Source organism: Chaetodon trifascialis, chromosome 22 (assembly GCF_039877785.1).
Source record: "Chaetodon trifascialis isolate fChaTrf1 chromosome 22, fChaTrf1.hap1, whole genome shotgun sequence".
Taxonomy (NCBI): domain Eukaryota; kingdom Metazoa; phylum Chordata; class Actinopteri; order Chaetodontiformes; family Chaetodontidae; genus Chaetodon; species Chaetodon trifascialis.
The window spans coordinates 18,972,933-18,995,573 of NC_092077.1; the positions used below are offsets into that span (position 1 = coordinate 18,972,933).

General features: G+C 48.4%; 1 protein-coding gene across 50 annotated transcripts in view; it reads left to right on the top strand.

Annotated features, from left to right (window-relative positions):
* The window catches only part of LOC139350434 (CUGBP Elav-like family member 2), a 182,012-nt gene that overhangs the window by 129,003 nt on the left and 30,368 nt on the right, over window positions 1–22,641 (top strand). For all 50 annotated transcript variants that reach the window (XM_070991810.1, XM_070991816.1, XM_070991814.1 and 47 more), the window contains 3 exons: window positions 9,083–9,131; window positions 13,259–13,393; window positions 19,882–19,961. In XM_070991810.1, the coding sequence (XP_070847911.1) occupies window positions 9,083–9,131; window positions 13,259–13,393; window positions 19,882–19,961 (264 nt within the window). The remainder of the gene's footprint in view (window positions 1–9,082; window positions 9,132–13,258; window positions 13,394–19,881; window positions 19,962–22,641) is intronic.

A 22,641-nucleotide genomic window follows, 5' to 3' on the forward strand; every position in this document is an offset into this window, starting at 1 on the left:
TTGTCCATAACGAACACCATGTTCGAGCATAAGGGTGTCCATCAGTGCACGTGGCACCAGGACACCCTAGGCCGGAGGTCAATGATCGACTTTGTAGTCGTATCATCTGACCTTCGGCGGTATGTCTTGGACACTCGGGTAAAGAGAGGGGCTGAGCTGTCAACTGATCACCACCTGGTGGTGAGTTGGATTCGCTGGCAGGGGAAGAAGCGGGACAGACTTGGCAGACCCAAACGTACCGTGAGGGTCTGTTGGGAACGTCTGGCGGAACCCGCTGTCAGGGAAGTTTTCAACTCCCACCTCCGGGAGAGCTTCAACCAGATCCCGAGGGAGGTTGGAGACATTGAGTCCGAATGGACCATGTTCTCCACTTCCATTGTTGATGCAGCCGTCCATAGCTGTGGCCGTAAAGTCGGCGGTGCCTGTCGTGGCGGCAACCCCCGAACCCGGTGGTGGACACCGGAAGTAAGGGATGCCGTCAAGCTGAAGAAGGAGTCCTATCGGGCCTGGTTGGCTCATAGGACTCCTGAGGCAGCTGATGGGTACCGGCAGACCAAGCGTGCGGCAGCTCGGGCGGTTGTAGAAGCAAAAACTCGGGTCTGGGAGGAGTTCGGGGAGGCCATGGAGGAGGACTACCGGTTGGCCTCGAGGAAATTCTGGCAAACCGTTCGGCGCCTCAGGAGGGGGAAGCAGCTTTCTGTCAACACTGTTTACAGTGGAGGTGGGGAGCTGTTGACCTCGACTGGGGATATTGTCGGGCGGTGGAAGGAATACTTCGAGGATCTCCTCAATCCCTCTGTCATGTCTTCCGTAGAGGAAGCAGAGACTGGGGACTTGGAGGTCGATTCATTCATCACCGGGGCTGAAGTCACTGAGGCAGTTCGCAAGCTCCTCGGTGGCAAAGCGCCGGGGGTGGATGAGATCCGCCCTGAGTACCTCAGGTCTCTGGATGTTGTAGGACTGTCTTGGTTGACACGCCTCTGCAGCATCGCGTGGCAGACGGGGACAGTGCCTCTGGACTGGCAGACTGGGGTGGTGGTCCCTCTTTTTAAAAAGGGGGACCGGAGGGTGTGTTCCAACTATCGGGGGATCACACTCCTCAGCCTCCCTGGTAAAGTCTATTCCAGGGTACTGGAGAGGAGAATCCGGCCGATAGTCGAACCCCGGATTCAAGAGGAACAATGCGGTTTTCGTCCTGGCCGTGGAACACTGGACCAGCTCTATACCCTCCGCAGGGTGCTTGAGGGTTCATGGGAGTTTGCCCAAACAGTCCACATGTGCTTCGTGGACTTGGAGAAGGCATTCGACCGTGTCCCTCGCGTCATTCTGTGGGAGGTGCTCCGGGAGTATGGGGTTGGAGGCCCTCTGTTGAGGGCTGTACAGTCCCTGTACAACCGGAGCAGGAGCTTGGTCCGCATTGCCGGCAGTAAGTCGGACCTGTTCCCAGTGCATGTTGGACTCCGGCAGGGCTGCCCTATGTCACCGGTTCTGTTCATCATTTTTATGGACAGGATTTCTAGGCGCAGCCAGGGGCCGGAGGGGGTTCGGTTCGGGGGCCGGCAGATTTCGTCTCTGCTTTTCGCGGATGATGTTGTCTTGTTGGCTTCCTCGAGCCAGGACCTTCAGCATGCGCTGGGGCGGTTCGCAGCCGAGTGTGAAGCAGCTGGGATGAGAGTTAGCACCTCCAAGTCCGAGGCCATGGTTCTCGACCGGAAAAAGGTGGCTTGCTCCCTTCAGGTTGGAGGAGAGTTCCTGCCTCAAGTGGAGGAGTTTAAGTATCTTGGGATCCTGTTCACGAGTGAGGGAAGGATGGAACGTGAGATTGACAGGCGGATCGGTGCAGCGGCTGCAGTAATGCGGTCGCTGTATCGGTCTGTCGTGGTAAAGAAGGAGCTGAGCCGAAAGGCGAAGCTCTCGATTTACCGGTCAATCTACGTTCCTACCCTCACCTATGGTCATGAACTTTGGGTCATGACCGAAAGAACGAGGTCCCGGATACAAGCGGCTGAAATGAGTTTCCTCCGCAGGGTGGCGGAGCGCTCCCTTAGAGATAGGGTGAGGAGCTCTGTCACCCGGGAGGAGCTCAGAGTAGAGTCGCTGCTCCTCCGCATCGAGAGGAGTCAGCTGAGGTGGCTCGGGCATCTCTATCGGATGCCCCCTGGACGCCTCCCTAGGGAGGTGTTCCAGGCATGTCCCACCGGGAGGAGGCCCCGGGGAAGACCCAGGACACGCTGGGGTGACTACGTCACTCGGCTGGCCTGGGAACGCCTCGGGATCCCCCCGGAAGAGTTGGAGGAAGTGTCCGGGGAGAGGGAAGTCTGGGCGTCCCTGCTCAGACTGCTCCCCCCGCAACCCGGCCCCGGATAAGCGGAAGATAATGGATGGATGGATGGATGGAAAAACAACAGTAGCTCATCGGGTGCAAACAGCGCACACACATGTACACACAACCATTCCCACAGCGGTGTCATTACAGAGGCTCATTATCAAAATCAATTCAATTAAAGGCTGTAATTGCTGCAGTGAAGCCCAAATGCTACTGCAAACAGGGCTGAAGGAAGGCAAACCTCATGGATGCGCCAACCCTCAGAGTGCACGCACACACACGTGTGTGTGTGCTCTTATTTAACGAAAGAAATATTAATCGCTTGTTTCAAATTAACTTCTCTAACCCCTCTTTTCTCGCTGCGGTGTTTAAGCATATTGATTTTTCGGGGGAGGGGGCGGAGAGAGAAAAGGGCGGGCGGAGGAGGGAGGAGGGAGGAGGGTGTCTGCAAACGCAGGCCAACTATGTTAAACACTTAGAGTAGTTAGTGTGCGGACGCGACGCAGCATAGCTAATGCCAAATCCCTCAGTCATTCGGCTCACACACGCGCGCAGGGTTAATTGTTTACCGAGCTAAATGAAGTGGGGATAATGTAGGCTAACTGTGCGCTAAGTGCCGCTAAGACGAGGGATATTGTAAAGGACAAGTTGATTTATGGTTGTTTGTTTGCTGAAAGGAGAGTGAGAATTGAAGTCACACTTAATCTGCGTCAAGGTGTTTGTCAGCGGAGGGTGTGTTTGGGATGTGTCGAGCGTGTGTGTGTGTGCAGTGTGTGTTCGAGGGGAAACACACCTGGAGTTTACTTCTGATTTGTGTGTTTTTGGATTATGTCTAAGACTGTAACATCTGGGCGCCTCAAAGCGGGATTTTCATGAAGCGCAAGAAAGAGGGAAAGTTCCTGGTGTCAGGGGCGTTTGTGTGGTTTTGACCCATAATGCAACAGGTTTTAGGTGTGTGACTTCGCTAACTTCAGCCAAACTGACGGAGAGGAGGAGGAAACTACACCTGACTCGGCCAATAAATCTCATTTAAGTCTTTTTCACTTGATTGATCGTTAGACGGGGATGGAAACGTGTCTTTAAAGGAGAGAAAATCACATTAAAAGCACAGATTAAGGCTGTAAATGGAGTAGCAACAAGGTGCAAATAACAGCTAAATATCATGCAAAGTGCTGGAAACTGAAGGATGCTGCGTCTCTCTTTTGTTGCTTTCTCAGGTTTTAATAATATCTAAGAAATGTGGGTAAACACACAGAATTGATCAGTAATTTCTTCTCTTTTGGAAATTACTGCTGCATTTCTGCTTGTACTGAGACGCGTTCACACGCCTGCTTTCTTTCATTTACATGTGTATTTTTAAGCCTGCAGCCTCACGCTCAGGTTTCATCGGCAGTAATTTATTATTCTGTGTCTTGATTTGTTTGTTTTCTGTTTATTTTTAGTTATTTATTCTTAGTTTTTAAGGGAGTGGAACCAAACAAATGTCGGTGAAGTGCGTGTTGTGTTCTCGGTGATGATCGCCGTCTGGAGGTCGCGCGTGTGCAGGGGCACCTTTGCGGTTTGTGTGTTCATGTTACACACTTACAGGTGTGTGTGTGTGTGTGTGTTTATGAGTGTGTGTGGTCGGTCGTATGGTCTCGGTCACTGATATTGAATCCCGACTGTGAGGGCCATCTGTCTGACTTTGACCCAGCAGCTCACCGTCACACCTTCAGAGAGGAGGGTGTGTGTGTTGTATAAGGAGTGTGTGTATGGAGAGTGTGTGGCTGTGTGTGTGTGTGTGTGTGTGTGTGTGTGTGTGTGTGTGTGTGTGTGAGACACAGACAGAGATGGTGGGGGGGGGGGGGGGGGGGTGTTTGGTACCATACAGTATGCACACTCCCCTGTTGTTGGCACACACACTCCGGTCATGTGAACTTGGCTGTTGCTTTGAAGGTGCCAACTGCTGGCAAGGAGCACACACTCACACACACACACACACAGCGACACACTACTTACAGGACACACACACTCATCCTATTCCCAGCGTGGGCCTCAAGTTAGTCCTCTGGCTCCAGGACAAGCCGACCTCTGACCTTTTAAGCACCGGGGCATTCCTGGAAGATGTCTCCGGGTGAGAGGAGGCGGCAGGGGAGAGCGCTGACCCGGGAGCAGCAGATAACATTTAGGAAGTGTAAGGTTTCCTGCACTCGATGCACCAGGAGGGACTATTTAACGGCCAGCCGAGGGGGTTGACGGGAATCTCTGGACATGATGAGAACATAAAGGTAAAAAGGCTCAAATGAACACGGGGGGTTAGCGGGCGTCAGCTAGCCCAACACATAGACACCTCGCCTCAGCCGGGGGGGGGGGGGGGGGGGGGCGCGATTACGGACCGTCCCATAACTGGAAGGTCGTAAAATGCATCCTGGCCGTCCTCTGATCCCTCTGCTGTAATGTGGACCTTCTGCTTTCACTCAACATTTTAAATATCTGCTCGAATAACCTTGAACAGCCACAGCTGCGACTCATCAAGCTCACAGACAAGTTAAGGCTCAGTTCCCGAATATTTTTAAATTAATAGCCAATCAAACGACGTGTGAAACGGAGTGACAAACCCACACGGACTCTGTTAGCCAGCTCTCGCTCATTGTTTTGGTTTTAAAGCAGTTTTACGTTATGATTCAGTCTGTTATCAGCCTTGTTTAGCTAGCAAGCTGTGTTAGCCTCGCCCGCTAGCTGCCAGTGGACAGACGTTAGCAGCTAGCAGGTGAAGAAAGTGGAGCTGTTTGCTAACACGTTAGCCATATCACATGTTAAGAAGGGAATATTACATCAGGCTTACGTGTTTTTTAGCTTCTTGTAAACTTTCTCTGCCCTCAATTAGCCAAAACAGTAAATTAATGCAGGTCAAAAGACCAGAGGTCTCCCAGATATAACCTCCGTTCTGCTAGCTAGCAGCTTTACCTCAGTGAATTTACCTAAAAGGGGGGATTCTTGGGTTTTCTGTCTGCTACACTACATATTCATCTACGTGGACTTTACACAGGTGCTACTGTGCAAAGATGGAGGCTTAAAGAAGAAATAATAATGATTGTTTGTTAGCATTGATTGTTAACAGCTACACTTTCCACAAGGTTGACGAGCTCTCTGTGAATACATGTGATGTTTTTAGCTTCTTCACTGAAAGTTGATTAACGTATTAAAGTACAATCCTCAAATGTCTAAAGAACAATAAAGTGAGATCAAAAATGATTTCCAGGCCTGTAGGATGAACGGGGTCATGTTAAATTTAGTTTAGACATGAATGAACACAGTCACCGCTGGTTCTGCGGTCCACGTACCTGCTGCTCCACAACCCAGACAAACGACTTCATAGCAGCTAATAAATCGAACACAATGCTTTGCGGTTATTGTCGAGCAGCAAGACGGAGTTGTTATTCTCAGCAATGTAATTCTTAAACGGTGGGACAACATGGTGGCTTAGCGAGTCATTATTAGCAGTGTGAGTGGTGACTTTCAGTTTGCACATTAATATGTAAATTAAATGTTAATCGATTTTCAAAGGTGTGCATTTATCATGTGTTTTACGGCGTCGCCCAGTGTGACTCAGTCAATCAGAACTGAACTATGCGGTTTGTAATAAGGCAATTCAAGTGCTCTGAAAATGATTAAAAACAAATGGTGACACTTTACTTCAAGTGCGCCGCGGATGCATTGCGCGCAGATAATAAGACCCTTAAAGCTCAGACAAACTTTCACGACATAATAATCAAACATCAGGAAATTACATTCAATTTAACTTTGTGTCATTAACTGTACAGCTGCCCTGCAAAGCGTTCAGCTCATCTTTTTTCACCCCGTGTTTTGTAAATCGTGCTCTGATTAATTATTATGCAGTGGTTTCGAGTGGCTTACGAGGACCATTTCAATTAAAGATTCATCAAAGAAAGCAGGCTCTCGTCAGAGCGCCGAGGAAGAGACGAGAAAAGAGGTTTTCGGGACCGGAGGAAGGATGAGGACTCATGTGGGACGTAGCAGGTAAACAGGAAGTAGATTAAGCAGCCTACCGACTAGACAGCTACGCTTGTGAAGCTAAATGCCAGCACAGCATCACGCCGGCTGCACACATGGCTGTGCGTGCTGAAGTTTTGGGTTCTCTGTGCTTTTTATGAGCCTGAGCGCAGTCAGGACTTAGTAGTTTTGCCGGGCGCCTGCTGAGCGCATAATGAATGGCAGGCCGCGGCTGCGGGCCTGCCAGGCGAGAAGAAACGGCGCTGTGGAATTGTGGGATAGCGGAGGAGAGTCTTGCATTGTGGTTCTCAGCGGGGGCTCGCCAAGATCAAACATGCCAGCAGCACCGCCGCCCGCCGGGCATTCTGGGTAGATAGACTTGAGGACGAGACGCCTGAAAGCCAGACAGTTTTTGTACCTGTGTGTGTGTTTGTACACACTTGTGGGCGTGTGTGTGTGTGTGCGCAGCAGCTTTTGGCTGTGCTTTTCAGGAGTGAATGACGGCGGCGCGCGGTGGCTGTCAGCGCTTTTGTTTTTCTGGTTTTGTTTTTTTGCCTTTAGAGGACAGACTTTGAAATGGATTAACGAGAACTGACTTGATGTGGCTTCCAGGTTTGCTTTGACATGACTTCCTTTGTTTTGATGTGGCTTCAGCACACACGCGCACACACGCGCGCGCGCACACACACACACACACACACACCTCATCCATGTCCCTGCGTCTGTCCTTGTGTTAGTGATACTGTACTGAGACTGCAGCCTCAGGGGTTATCGACTATTCCTGTCTGTCCAGCGTCCGTGACCCTCTTCCCTCCTTCTGTCTGTCTCAGTCTTTCTCTCACTCTCATTCTTCTTTGTTCCTGCTCTTTAGATTTTCTGGTTTTCATGCTTCCTAATTCTTTCTTATTTTTGCCTCTTTTCTCTCTCGTCCTTCATGCAGACATTTGTGGCCGACGCGCTGCGAAGTACAAGTTAAAGCATTCAGCCATCACTGAATTTCATTTGAATTTCATTCGAACTTTCTCTTTTCTTTCACGTTCTGCTTCGTATCGGAGGTTTTTCTCTCACCTCCGCATGAAAATTCTTCGCGCAGTAATCACGCTTTTGCTGCTTCTTTCCTTCTTTTTTCTTTCCCTGCAGTTCTGATCTCTGTTTTTCTTTCTTCTTCTCCTTCTTTGACTCTGCAGACGTTTACAGCTGATGCAACCTGCACCCTGCAAACTGCAAATCAAAGCGTCATTACATTTCACTTAAAGCTGTTTTTTTCTATCAGAAGTGTCAAAAAGTCCCTGAATTCCTTTAAAATGTGTTTTTCTTTTACTGGCTTGTTGTCTTTATTTCTTTGTAGACATCTCTGGCATCAGAAAAATCACATGACTTTCAAAAATAACCCTGATTGGCTGGTTGCAAAGCTTGCACTCCACTCCATTTTTCCGTTCCCTCCACCAGTGACTGCCCCCATCAGGTTGGTTTGGGTACTAATCAACGGACAGATGAGGTGTGTGTGTGTGTGTGTGTGTGTGTGTGTGTGTGTGTGTGTGTGTGTGTGTGTGTGTGTGTGTGAGAACAGGTCTGAGAGAGGGAAAAAAAAAGCAGAGTGTGAGGATGATAAGGAAGAGAGCAAGAGGGAGAGAGTTGGGATAAAGGTGTGTGATAGAATTGCGAGATCAAAGCCTTCTGTCACAGCGTGACTGAGCCAAGGGGCGTTATGGGTAAGACAGGGCACACACACTCTCGCACAGACACACACACTCTTATGCACGCACACACACACACACACACACACTCACGGCTGGTATTTGACTCTGAGTGTGATTGATACCGGGCTAGATTTGGAGAATCACTGTCATTCGTCTCTCTGCAGATCAAACAGCCACATAATCTCCCATAAAGGAAAGAGAGATGGAGGGAATAAAAAAGGGACAGAGGAGGAGAGATTGAGGGGGGGGGGGGACCTCTTCTCAGCTGTGAAGTGTTTTCTTGTTTTCCATCAAAGAAGACCCACCACCTTAAAAACACATCCATCATTCAGCTCTGTTGAACTGCCTCTCGGGAGCATCAGACAGATTTCCAGTGTCTGAGATGACGAATGTAAAAGCAGGTATTAGACCCCGTTCACACCTGGTGTGAACGTGCAATCTGCACCTCCATGTCTCGTCTCTGAGAGCTGACCAGTCTAAACATGCACGCTGCAGATCGTCCAGACCGTGATCAGATCTCAGCCAGGTGTGAGCCGCACCTGACAAAGAACTCAGTTTAACCTAACGATTAACAAAATGGCCGAACGTAACGACGTCAATCAGCAGTCTGTGATTGGGCGGAAACACTTCCTGTCTCTGGGAACTGAAATTGCTTGTCTGCACGCTGAACTTCCTGTCACGACCGTCGGTGTCGTCACAGCTGTGTTGTCTTTTGTTTAGCTGCTGGCTAGCTCTTAGCTAACTAGCTAAACTGGTTTTGGGACGAGGTGTTCGGAAACTTTAGTCTGCCGATGGTTTTTCTTCTTCTTCTTCTTCATCTTGTTCTCATTCTTGTCTTGTCCTCTTGTTCTTCTTCTTCTGCTGTTTTAGGGCTGAGCCAGATTTGTGTCGCACAGCGAAACCAAACTGCATTTATACATCTAAGAGAGACGCACACGCCTCCAAACGAACGCGTGTTTACACCAAATCTGGATTCAGGCCGACATGAAGACGTCTGGCGGTCTCCTGCGTGTGTGTATGTGCAGCATTTAACACATTTCCTCCTTCTTTTCTGTCTCCACAGATGCACCACCCTATTCAAATGAAACCTGCAGACAGTGAGAAATCTAACGGTGAGTGGCCACACACACGCACACACACATGCACACACACGCACACACACTGACAGACGCATCAATATCACACACACGCATCAATAGCCTTTTTGAATTTGCTTGGTAATAGCTGTCTGGCTGGTGTGTTTGCCGGCTGCAGACGGGACGAGGGGTAAAAGACTGAGAGAGACCCAGAGAGAGGCGGGGGGGTGGGGTGGGGGGGGTGCTAATATATATAAATACATTTTTCTACTTGTGTGATGAATTATTAAGGTGCCTCAGAAGGAGGTCAGTGGAAGTTGAATCGTTTTGGCCTCTCGGTGAACCCGCCTCTCCCCTGTGGCTGCTCGCTCATACAAACATGCTGCCTACACCCTCCTCTCGCTGCACACACACACTCTGGCTTTAAAGCGCCTCACACACTCCGTTTCCGAACTACATATTGCAGATCCAGTTGTAAATTGATTTCCTATACTGAGCCTCATTCTCCATTCCTTCTCACTCTAACGAGGGGGCTGTGGGCAGAGGAAGTGTCAGGGTGCCTGTAAAGGATGAGCCCGCCGCTGTTCTGTCGACAAATCCCACGAAAAGACATCCAGCTCCGAAGACTTCGCGGCTTCCCCGCCCCGCCCCGGCGGAGGCGCCCAGCCCCGAGCCGGTCGGCTCAGCCGGGCGGTGTCATTTTTAGCGAACGCCACTCAAAGCGTCTTTCGCCTCGGAGCGTAATTCCAGGAGGGATTTTGATTTCGTTTGCTCGCTTTGAAGTGAGCGTGACCTTTCAATCGCGGAGTCTCTGGAGGAGCGTCTCCGCCCGCGCCTCCCTCACCTGTCACGAGAGGGAGAAGTGATTATAAACACTGACCTTTGACCCCGCAGCTACTTGCAGCGCTGCAGCTCACGAGCTAAAGAAGTCAAGTGTAGTTTTAGGTGTTTGACTGAATGGATGTGTGCATGCACCCTCAAGAGCAGGATGAGTCATTTGAAATGTTTTGATGTTTCCCAGGAAGTGGAAGGAGACAACAGCGGCTAATGCGGGACACAGGATGACAAGTGTTTTCATTTCATGGCGTCTTTGAAGACAGTTTTACAAGGCTTGAGTTTTGTCGCTCTCTCGCTGCAATCAGTTTTAATTGGTTTCATTTTGACGCCGCAGTAACGTTCGCTGTAATTTGTCAGCTTCGTAGTGTTCAGCGATAATCAGTTGGTGCAGATTTTAAAATTCAAAGACAATGTTGTTGAAGTTTAGTCTGTCGGTGTCTGTTTTAAGGTTCTGCTCAGTTTCTCGGTTTTGAGGGTCGGTTCACCAGAATGCAAAAATTCCATGATGTCATTTCCCGTTCGCCTCAGCAGAGTTTAGGTTTCTTGTTCAGGTTTTATCTTGTTGGTCATGTGACCACAGTTTCGTTATGTCTTCCAGCAGGTCGCATGCTCGACACTAAACCAAAATGTTGCTTTGTTTTAATCGTACTGGGACGAGCTGAAGGTGAACGTTCAGGCTGCTGCTGCTTCGGTTTCTCAGCAGGACTTCTTGCCCTCTCGCTCTGAAATGAGGCTCTCGCTCGGGGGCCCGCTGACCTCCTGGGCCCACTTGGTAATTCACACAAGGTGCTTCTGCAGGCACTCAAATGTTCTGGGGATAAATTGAATTTTGTTTGCGATGCCCAACAACAACAAAAAAACGAGCCAAACTCGTGCTTCTCATCCGGAGACCTCTCTGCCGACAGGTTTGACCTCAGAGGGAAAACAGTTTCCTGTTTCAAATTGTTGCATCTGTGGGCTTTCCAGCGGCAGATATCTGGAAATTCTGCTAAATAAAACTGAAATTATTTGCATGGCTAAGTGAGAAAATGTGTGTTTTTGCAATTTGGGTGAGCTGACCTCGAAAGATGAGTAATTGAGCAGAATATGAAACCGTGATTGGATGAGCTGACCATTAAAATCCAGTCGCAGGTAGATTTGAATATCACAAAGTTTCAAAGGCATCATTTTTCCTGACGGCTGCACGATGGAGTAGCATCATACGTCTTCTGCTCTATCACTGTCCACTGCAGGGGAATACAATAAAACGACAGTACCCAGCACGGCAGCGGAGAAATCCTTCTAAAAGCCATCATCTGCTCCACTGAAATACGGCAAAATACGACTTTATAAGACATCACCGTCGGGGTAACGATGGTGGAACTTAATAAAGCAGCCGCTGCTCACAGCCAGAATGGTGAAATATAGAGCGGACCATACGTAGCATATCCATCCACTTAAAGGTAATGACCTTTAATAAACCCGGTGTTAGAGTCGCTGTAACAGTGACGAATGGCTGCTCAGAGGTTTATTAGTTTAGTCAGCGGAGGAAGAGGAGACAGAGATGGAGAGGTGTACAGTAGCGCAGAGGGATAACACGAAAGGTAAATCTTTTTTCTCTCCTCTAAACTTTCCTGGCGTCTGCTGTTGAAGCTCAGCGTGAAGCCAGTCCTGCCAATTTATCCCAGAATGCAGCTGACTCCAGATCATCCCAGAGCCGGCTTTACGAGCCTTATCACCCGCCCGCCTGCCTGCACGCCTCGTCCGAAAAACAGAAACAGTCAATTGTGACGATATCTGCTCTCTTTCTTTCCTATCGACGCAGAGTAAATTAATTACATTGCTGTTAGACTTGTGGTAATCTTCCTCTGGAGTGATGCGCACACACACACACACACACACACACTCGCACGCTGTGTACAAAGGAGTTAAAGCTTTTTGAAACAACACTTATCTTGGCAGCGTATCCCGACGGTTTGTTTTTTAAACACACAAACAATTCAAACAGCAAAATAAACAAGTGCGCTATTGATTTCCCAGAGTGCAACAGACCGCTTATCTCTTTCGCCTCGCGGTAAGAGCTGACAGTTTCCTCATTAAAAATGAATTGGATTAGCATTACATTGAATGTGGTGGGAACACATAAACACACACACATTGTTTCTGCAAGCGATGGCGAAGTCACGCTCCGACCTCGCTCGCTCCGAAACTCGGCCCGACTTCCTCAGCGCCGACCTGCTCGCGTTCCTCGACTTTGCACCGCAGGAGGAGGGATTGTGTCAGCGCGGGAGCGGGAGAGGAATCCATGAGGGAGGAAGACGGGGGATAGAGGAGGAAGAGGAGGAGAGGTGGAGGGAGGAAGAGGGTGAGAGAGGACAAGCCGGAGCGTCTCAGCGAGCAGTCGGTGTTGAAGTGATAATGAGACATTGATCAGAGCCTCGCAGATGGCATGATGAAATACATGAACTCTGTCTGTGTTCATCTCTCTCCCACTCTCTTTTTTCCTTCTCTTCTTTTTCTTTGTCTGTTTCTTTTGATCGGTGTTTTGTTCTGTCTCGTTCTATTTTTCCACATTTCTGAATTTTCCTGTTTTTGTTTCATCTCTTTTTTTCTTTCTCATTCATTCTCTTTGTTCTGACCAATCTTTGTTTCTCCATCACTGTTTTTGCAGTTTTTTGTCATTTTGATATGTTTCAGAAACAGTGCAGTTAAAGGAATAATTCACTGTTTTAGTAAATCCCTCTATTGGCTTTCTTGCTGAGAGTTTCAGAAATAAAGTGTTTTGCCGGCCTTATTTTGTTAATGTGCTCAGATTTTGCTGATTTGGCCATTTTTCCTGAATATTTGTCCTTCTGCCATGGATAAGTAGCCTCGTAGCGTAATGGTTTCCTTTTTTGTCTTCTTTAATTGCCTTTATTGTTGATATATGATCAGGAGTCTGCACCAGGTGTTTTATTTTGAAAATTTACCAGATTCTCTACACTGTTCCTGTGTCTGACTTCCCGTCTCGCTTGATGTGCTCGGTGCATTGACGACTGCACGTATCCTCAAGATACAAGATGATACTACTGATACTAGCGTAGCTTAGCACAAAGGCTGGAAACAGAGGGAAACAGCTAGCATGGCTCTCTGCAGAGGTATTAAAATCCACCTATCAGCACCTCTGAGGCTCAAGATGATTAACACATTATATCTTCTTTTTTTAATAAGCAGAGAAGAAACCGACGTATAAAAGGATAAATAGTGATTCTTCTCAGCATGAAAGCAACTGAATGCATCACTTATGAATCTCATTTATGATCTCATTCTGTTTTACTCATGTCCTGTCCTTCCTCTTGGCTGTGCAGCGGTGGAAGACAGGAAGCTGTTCATCGGCATGGTGTCGAAGAAGTGCAACGAGAACGACATCCGGGTCATGTTCTCTGCGTTCGGACAGATCGAGGAGTGCCGGATCCTCAGAGGGCCCGATGGACTGAGCAGAGGTGTGTGTCTCTCCGACTCACTTCCACCCACACCAAACGCTCAACACGTGAATATTATCTCCAGAGCGGCCTCCAGCGGCTGTTGTTCGTCGTGTCTGGACTCAAATCCTGCAGGAAGTCTTTCCGAGTCGCTGCGTGTAAGAGTCGGCTGGTTGAAGCTGGTCTGTGTCTGAGAATATTAAGAACTTTTTGCATTAAAATAATAGTTTTAGCATAAATCTATCCCCCAAAAACTCTGACTTTCTCTGTTTACTGTCATTACTTTAAAAACGGTTTAAAAAATGACTTTAAAACCTCTAATTTAACCATTTATTGCCTGTTTTACTTACATCAAAGTATTTTGCATAATCAGCAGCTCATTTGCATGTTTTTCTGTTCGCTGCCTCTTACTGGAAGTTTTCCCTGAGCTGTCAATGTCACAGGGAGACGCTGTTTACTGTAAACTGTGGTGATTAGTGTCTTCCTGCAGCAGGACTTAAACTTCAGGAGACAGTGGGTTTAAATTGTCCTGCTTCTTTTCAAAAAACACACTATTTACCTGAAATTATCTTTAGAAGTTGCAATCAGACAAGGCAATATTTTTCCTCTTGATGGTCAGCAGATTAGGACTATAGAGTCATTAAATCATGCATTTCGGACTTCGTGTTGGACCCTGACCAATCATAGCTTGTCGTATGTATAAAGATGTATGAAGACCTCAAACCATTCATGCTCATGGGACAGCAGCTCTGTCTTCGTCCTTCCCAGCTAGTAGAAAGAGTGTGAAATGAAACTGAACATCAGGCCTCTTTTGCTTCCCCGTGTCTACACTTTCCAGTGAAAAGTCGTAGAAGTCATCATATTCTTCAGGAGAAAGCCCAAAAAATGTTGCATGGTAGCTCCTCACTTGTCCAAAAATTCATGGCTGAACCCAAAAGTTACAACACACACACTATTTCTGAGTAAACGTTAAACAGACGGCGGTAGAAACTGGCTCGACCTGATTGCTGTCCTTGGTCAGGTCTTGGGTCGTTGGGTTCAGGTCGACCCGTGAAGACCTTTAGCTGCTACTGCGATGTGGTCCACATGATCAAATGTACAATTGTTGCGGTAGATACTCATTTCAGTCCCCTGTGCCCTACATATGGCGATGTCTTTCCTGTTTGCCACAGAATAGAGAAATTGCAGAGAAAGGTTTAAAGCTGGTGACTCTTCTGTCCGGGGTTCATCAGTTTATTTAGTGTCAGGGCATTAAACGATGCCATTTGTGCTCTTCTTTCCTGCATATTGTAGCTCAGAATCCCTGCAGAATGACCGGGTGCTGTGACCCAGTGTTGCCTGTAGCAGAGACTGAGGGTCCAAACAATCCTTTCAAAGCAAACATCCTTGTGCTGCCTCGTATTTGAGGCTTTGAAAGGTTTCTCGGTGAATCGGAGGCTCTGGGTTGACCTGAACAGTGAAACTGAGCTTTTGTGTTTCATTCTGCTCCAGACATTATATCAGATCCTGTTTTCAACCAGCTGCTTCTTGAAAATGGTTAAGACTTCCTTCAAGGTTTCGTTGAGACGTGAATACAAATGAACTGGAGCGACATCTTGAGGCCACTGTGAATACATGCTTCTCCTTTTCGCTCTATATATCTCTTTTGCCTCTCTTTCTCTTTTTTCTCCCCCTCTTGCTCTCTCAGCCTCAGCCTCAGATCACCCCCTCCCCACCCCCTCCTCTGACCTCCTAACCTCCATTGATATCCTCCACCTTCCCTGCCGTTCCAGTTTAGCCTCGCCGTAAGCCAGTCCTAAGCTCTTTGATACTTCCACCGTGAGGCTGAGGGCATTTTGAAACCAGCTGTCCAGATCAGCTGATGTGCTGCTGCTGCTGCTGCTGCTGCTGCTGCTGCTTGTTGCATTTAGGGGATATAATAGGTTGGTTATATTTCACAATTTCAAAGCCGACTTATAGCAGCCGTCTCCTTCCTCGGTCTGGAAAAGACAAACACAAAGCGTCCATGATTTGAAAATCTGCTTGACGCACGGGGTTTGCTACGGTTACCTCACCTTTTATTCGTTTAACAGAAGGTGTTAAATGCAGCCGATGCGAGACCTTGTCTAAAAATTGGCGACATTTTTTATTTACATAAGAAATCTTCTGTTCAGAAATAAGCGGAAGGAATCTGAACCGGACCAGACGGTGCTGTTGTTACAGACACAAATCAATCGGCAGTATCGTGGCTTGAATTCCAGCCCTGAAAACACAGGAAATGCATAGCGATCCTTCCTCTCCGTCAACTTCTCAAAGAAGAGCTCTGAGACTTGGCAGGAAGCTGATCCAGAGTCAGTTAATCATGACTCCAAATGAGGCAGAACCTCTTGATTTATAGACGAGTCTGTGCTGCGTCTACACCAGGCGAAGGCGAACGGCCCACCTGATGAATTCATGGCGTGTTTTTGGTGAACTTGCCGTACATTGAGGCCACGTAATGTACTCTAAACAAAGCAAAACAAGCGCTCCAAATCATCATTTCAGAGGATCATCAGGTCAAAACCATCAATCCTGTCCCAGCTTTTGTACCTCCATGAATAGCTCCTGTAGTAACGCAGGGACCCCTTCCATCATCAACTATTCCTCCCCTCTGACACACCTGCCCACCCCCCTCATTTCTGCTATCCCCCCAATACTCCTTACCTCCCCCCTCCCTCTCCCCTTTGTGGTTTCTATGTGCTGAGGAGATGGAGGGGCTTTTGACACCCTCTGTCCTCCTATTCCTCCTCCTCCTCCTCCTCCTCCTCCTCCTCCTCCTCCTCCTGTCGCTCGAGCTGTCATTGTCATCGTCACGCAGGTTCAATGTAGATCTGTTGGTCATTTTTTTCTGTGCTTGTCGGGCGTTATGGATGTTTTATCGTTGACTCAAGTCTTATTTTCTCAATGTGTCTTCTCTCTCTCTCTCCTCAAGGTTGTCTCTATCTAGCAGCAATCTTTGCCTCAAACTAAACTACTCAAACTCCCATGCTCCTTTGCTTCTTCAAACAGCACCACCCTCCCCGTCTACTCACCCTGGCTGTCCTAGAATCCTCTCTTGCATCAATTTGTCCTCTTTTTCCCAGACATCCCACGTCGGCCTCCTTCCCTCCCTTCACCAATTCCTTCTTCCATCCCTTTTCAGCTCCTCTCTTTTGTCCTCATGAATATTTCAAATGCGATGGCCAGATTCTCGTTTCCGTGGAACTGATATAAACCACTTAGCAGCTGACGCAAGTCAAAGAGGAAAGGCTGGTAGTCCAGCTCGGGTCAGGCTGGTAAATAGAGAAGCCTAACCAGGTTGGAAATAAATAGGTCTTTAAGGATTTCAGTGTGCCGGCGAGTCCCAGAGGTCCTTGGTCCCACCTAGCTGCACTGCTGAGCTCCTATTAAACCACGGTATCAATCAGAAGAGCGCTCTGCTATCCCGCTATTAATAAAATATGGATCACACCACCAGTGGATGGCTGGGCCTTGGGAGCTACCCTACTTTCATTAAAGGACTGTTTGGTTCTCCTCTGACGACAGAATGCGGCCCGTGAGGTATTTTTAGCGCTCAAGCCACGTCCCATCTCTCCGCCGTGAAAAATAAGACACGCAACCGGCCAGAAAGCGTGGCTTCAAGTTTTTTTCATCAACAGCTCTGACACCCATGAATCAGTGTTGCAGAATCAAGGTTTTGTGTGTGTGTGGGGGGGTTCTGCCAACTGGAGACCAACCCAGGAGTTTCCATCAGATGACAACCAATGACGCTGTAATGACCGGCTTTATAAGCCAGTCTGGAGGGCTAACCCAAATGGAAGCCCCCTCCAGAACTGATCCAGTTCTGGGGCAGCGCTCCTCTGCAGTGGATGGGGCAACCTCCCTACAAACTGAGAAGTTAAATGACAGATTGTGGCCCGTCTAAAATAGATAGTCCCCTGAATCAGTCGAAAAAAATGACCCCTTTTTCCAATGTCCTATCTACAGTACGAGCAGCTAGCACAGCAGCTGTGGAGGACACATCAGGATGTTTGCTAGGTCAGACCGCAGAATCTGATAACTTTGAGTCTCTTTTATTACCGCCTTGCCTCTGTAATGGTAAGCCAGAGTTATATGAAAGTTGGGAAAGATGTAAAAACTGAAAAAGGAGGTCAAATCTCTTTCATACAGGAGGTCCGTGCAGCTGAAAGCAGTTACCGCAGACATTGGCCTGAATACCTGTTAAAAACCTGCGATGGCAAAGTAAAAAATCAGATGCTTCTTCCTGCGTCTTTAACCTTTTTGTACTTAAAGGTGCCTGTTGCATTTCCTTCCTCATGAACCATTTGCAAAGCAGGTTTTTCTTTAAAATCTGAAACCTGCATTGTTTCATCAGTGGACTAGAGTTAAACCGTTGGCTGGACAAACAAAACTCACAATAAAACTGCTCCATTGTGGTACGAGTGGTCAGAAACACCACAGGATAGCTTTAACTCTGCATCGCCAGCTAGTAAATGCTTGTTGGGAGCTGATTTAGCCGACAAAACCTTGAAACTCTCAATACTCTCACCTCAGTTTCCAAGTTTATCTCTAAGACTAATGTGCGACAAGTCTTTTTTGCTGCAATAAAATTGGAAACTGAGACATATTGTGAGGTTTTGGGGTGTTTTTTCCACACCTTCCCAGTTTGAGCAGCTTTCAGAATGAACCATTGAGCGTTTCCTGATCTGTCGTCCCAAACCATTACAAATAACTGTAGTTCGTAACAGCTTTTCTGGCTTGATTCTGGATACGTTTAGGCAAATAAATCTACTTTATTACAGTCAGAGAGAGGTGGTCATGATCCACAGAATCCAGCGTTGAATAAACACAAAATTAGATTCACATTGTGGTGATGGTTAGAAGAATCCATCGTCCACTTTTGGACAGAGGCGGGAACCAAAGTCGGCGCTTTGTTCACCCAACCATTCACCTCAGCCTCCTTCCCAAGAGGCTTTGCAGTGCTGACACACTGATGTGCTCCTTCCACCATCTGTAGGGTGGTTTTAAGTGTTTTAGCACTATTAGCAGTCTACTGCAGAGCGCCTGGCACATTAAACTTTGTTCGATGCGCGCGGCGAGGTTATCTATAAAAGCGGCCAAAAGACGTGATTGTAGTATTACTCGTGGCCTCCACAAGGACACGCTCTGTGTTCTGAGGGAAAGCCTCGCTCTGAAATGTGTGCGGCGGATGAAAGCAGGAGGAAAACTGACCATCCGTCACTCTCGGCCTCGTTCTATCACAGCAGCAGCGGGCTTTTGATAGAGGTGGAAGAGGACAATGATCGCATCTATTCCTCAAAGCATCTGTCCTTCCTCTCTCTCTGTGGCATTCTCCATCCTCACCATTTCCTTCCCCCCCTCTGCCCCTTCATCCCATCCACGCAGCCAGGCAGAGTCTATCTGATGACCCAGGCTATTAGTGTTTCCCCCTATTGCCAAGCCGCGAGTCAGCCAGCCGAACCTGACCGTGTGTGTGTGTGCGTGTGTGTGTGTGAGAGCATGTGTGTAATCAGTTCAGGCCTGGCTGCGCTAACATGGCTTGGTGAGTTTGTTAGCATATTATTAGTCCAGGGGGTTGTTGAAGCACTTCTCACATTATCTCCTCTAATCACTCCCTAAGCAGCCAGACAAACACAACCTTGCATCACCCCCTACCTGCAAACAACCAATAACAAACTCCCCTAAATCCGCCCCTGGCTGCGATGATCTTGATTGGCTAAAATCAGCGTCAGTCACAGAGGGGGGTCGACCACACCTCCTCTCATCTCCTCCTCGTCTCTCTGTGGATTGAATTAATGTGATTTTCTATCTGATTCCCGTCTTCTCGAGCCCCGGCGGATATTTCGTCCCGGCTCACCCCGCCCCACCGCCGCCGCCGCCACATCTCTTCCCAGTTTGACAAAGAGAGAAAGAGGGCGCCCAATCAGACGCACAATACAGGCCCAAATGAATTCAAATCGCTTTCATGCAAATTTGGACTGATTTACATTGTTGGATTGTGAGAGAGGAGAGCGGTTGAATTCAGGTGTGACTAATTCGGTCAGTGTGTAGGAGCGAGAGGGAAAAATAAGAGACAGTGACAGAAAGAGACGAGGAAGAGGAGGAGGAGGAGGAGGAGGGAGGCAGGAAGACAGCAGCCAATCCTGAGCCCCGACGGCGACTGTGGTTGTCTCAGATGTCCTGCGGGGTGGCGGGACGGGGTCGGGTGGGGCGGGGCGGGGCGGGGCGGGTTGTTCTTGTCATGACACTGTGCTCGTTTTCGGCTGTTGTTTCCACAGCGACTGAGAACTGTTGTCCGCCTGTGAGCTGTTCTCTGTATCAATCTCTGTTTGGGTTTTTTTATAACAACGACGTGTCCAACCCTTTTGTCTTGTTTTTGTTCTTTCTTGTCTTCCCTCCTCCTCCTCCTCCTCCTGCCCTTCTGCCCTCCCCCTCCTCCCTTCCACTGTCCCACCATCCCTCCCTCCTCTCCTCCTCTCCCCTCCCTACAGGATGTGCGTTTGTCACGTTTTCCACCAGAGCTATGGCACAGAATGCAATCAAAGCCATGCACCAGTCTCAGACTATGGAGGTACTGTACTCTTGCCCTTTCTGCATCTCTCTCTTCCTCTTTCTGTCTCTGTTAATGTCTCCCAGTTTCATATGTTTGAACATCTGAGTCACCTCTGCAGAAGTCACTCTTACCACTCTCTGGGTTGAGCGAGGCAGCGTTTTCGTCACACTTCCAGCAGGATGTGAGCGCTGTCACCCGAATGTAAAGTCTCACTTAAATAGACGGATTAAATTAGCATCTTGCTTTCCGTTAAGAGCAGTTTAGTTTAGCACAACACAACATATTTAATACATAAACATAATAAAACCTCAACCTTCCTCAGGCATGTCAGTCTTGTCACTTTTTAACTGCTTAAAATTGGTGCAAATTTAACTCAAAGGGGTTTGAAATCTAACCCTAACCCTTGATAATGAGAACGAAGGACAGAGAGAAAGAGGAAGCAGCGGTAGAATTACAACATTAAGTAAAAACATATAACATTAAGTGTCAACTCAACAAAGTCCTGGTAAGACATAAAGGGGCTCTGGGGGGGTGCATCCCTCTGCTGTAGTACAGTAAAGAGAGAAATTAGCATCTTGTGCCGCAAGAGGCAAAGCCCGGCGAGCGTAGCATTAATCTGACAAGCTAACGGCTAACAGATCAAATACTAAAGAGAAGCCAGCGCCGTTAACGGCTTTCTGAGACGGCCTCTCTCTCGCTCGCTCGCCGTCCTCCCAACGAGGACAAACTTTGGCAAAGTCTCAAAAGTGTGACAAAAAAAAGCAGCACCTCTGACACAGCAGCGGCGGCGGGTAGGTGGTGTCACAGACCTCATCAGCTGCACGGCGACCCCGGCGGCGCCGTAATGGGCACGGCTCCTTTGTGTTTTTTGGGCGCCCTTGTCGACACTGTCAGGCCGGTGGCGGGGCAGGATGACAGGGCTGTGATTGGGAGAGAATTACATGGTATAAGACCGGCGTGAGTGCGTGTACATGTGCGAGTCAGAGAGAGAGAGACAAAAAGTGGTAATAACAGGCTGTGTTAAAGAAAAAAAGACGAGTGGCGTTCACCCCCGTAGCCCCCTCATTAGAGCTGATCATGATAATCATGGCTGCCATTGATGTGCTGTGACCCTGACATGGGGAAAACGCATGCTCCTCCCTCCGTCTGTGTGTGCGTGTGGATTTTCTGTTTGTGTTGTCCCACTGCGAATATCAGTGAAGTGTCTGTGTTGATTTATGTTGGCGAGCAGCAGCAGCAGCAGCAGCAGCATGTCTGTCTTCTGAGCAGAGGGAGTGACACTCTCCTCCGACAGCATTAGCATTAAGCTAGAATTATCCTCGCTCTGAGCATTCGTCTGCCACAATGGGCCTGGTAAACACTGCCAGTGTCCCTTGCTTTTATCAGGCGCGCAGAAAAAAGCCTTAAACCATAACACAACGATATTGCAGTGGACAATGGCAAAATACCTTCATTTCCATTTGAAAACAAGCTGTCTAGCCCCAGGCGGACCTAAATTGCCGCAACCGTTTGTTAATGTTCCTCAGTTTTGCAATTTAAAAGTAATTACTTCGGGTCCGTATGAGGGAATGAGGTCTGGTAAATAGAGTTTGGTTATTGTCTTGGCTCTATTGCACCCCACTGTCTTAGATAGAGCAAGATTATGTGTGTGTGTGTGTGTGTGTGCGCGTGTGTGTGTGTGTGTGCGTGTGTGTGTGTGTGGCACGTACGCACCCCACATGTCAGCAGGAAAGAGGGAGGCAGCCCAGGCCGTCCGTCCGTTGATGGCCCTGTCACTGTCATATCCATTCTCATTACGCCGTGACATTCAGGTACACGCTCGCACGCACACACACACACACACGTCACACGCAAACACGCGTGCTCGCTGAATGTCAGGCCGTAATGAAAGTGGATATGAGCGAGGCAGGTAATTCACCGTCGAACCTCCAAAGACACACGAGCAGAGGAGCGGGCTCGCGTCACTGTGCTGCATTTGTGTCGATTTGTGCTTTACATTACTCGCCTTTAGAAACGCTCATTTGGCGCTCAGCTCCCCCCTTTTGCATCACACCATCAACTCCGATTCCGGTTCCCGCCTTTCTCTTTGTCCCACGTGACACTGGAGGCCCGCTTGCGCTTTATCCCGCCCTCGCCGCTGCACGCGGCCCCGTCGCGAATGCACAAGCGTTCAGGCGCACGCAGACGAGAGCTTAAGTAGAGCGTGAGGGAACGCGAGAGCGGCGAGTGTTTAAAGAGCGGACAAACACATCTGTCAGCCGTGGCAAAGAGGGGAGACAGATGCAGAGAGGCCGACAGTGGAAAGAAAATATTAGATCAGATTAATCAGAGGCCGATGGTGCACGAGGCGCCACATGAGGGCGGACGATTATTAAACACCAGGAGCCAGTTTCTCACCAGCAACGAACAAAACACTGGTTTATACCCTCAGCTGCCACTTTTACAGTCTTTCACTGAAGTTATAGAGTTCACTTTTTGGTTTTAGGAGGCGTTGTTTCAACTTTATGGTCATTTTTAAGCTTTAGCTTGTGTAAAAGGTTTCAGCCGCACAAGCTACCACCTCCAAAATGAGCTTAAGGTTGAATCAACGCTCTCTAGAAGAGTTGACAGTTTCAGGGTTGTTGTACTGTTGAACACTGTGTAAATGCAGTAATCTCCTTCATCCAATCATGTGTTCACAAAGTGGTGAACCTCGCTC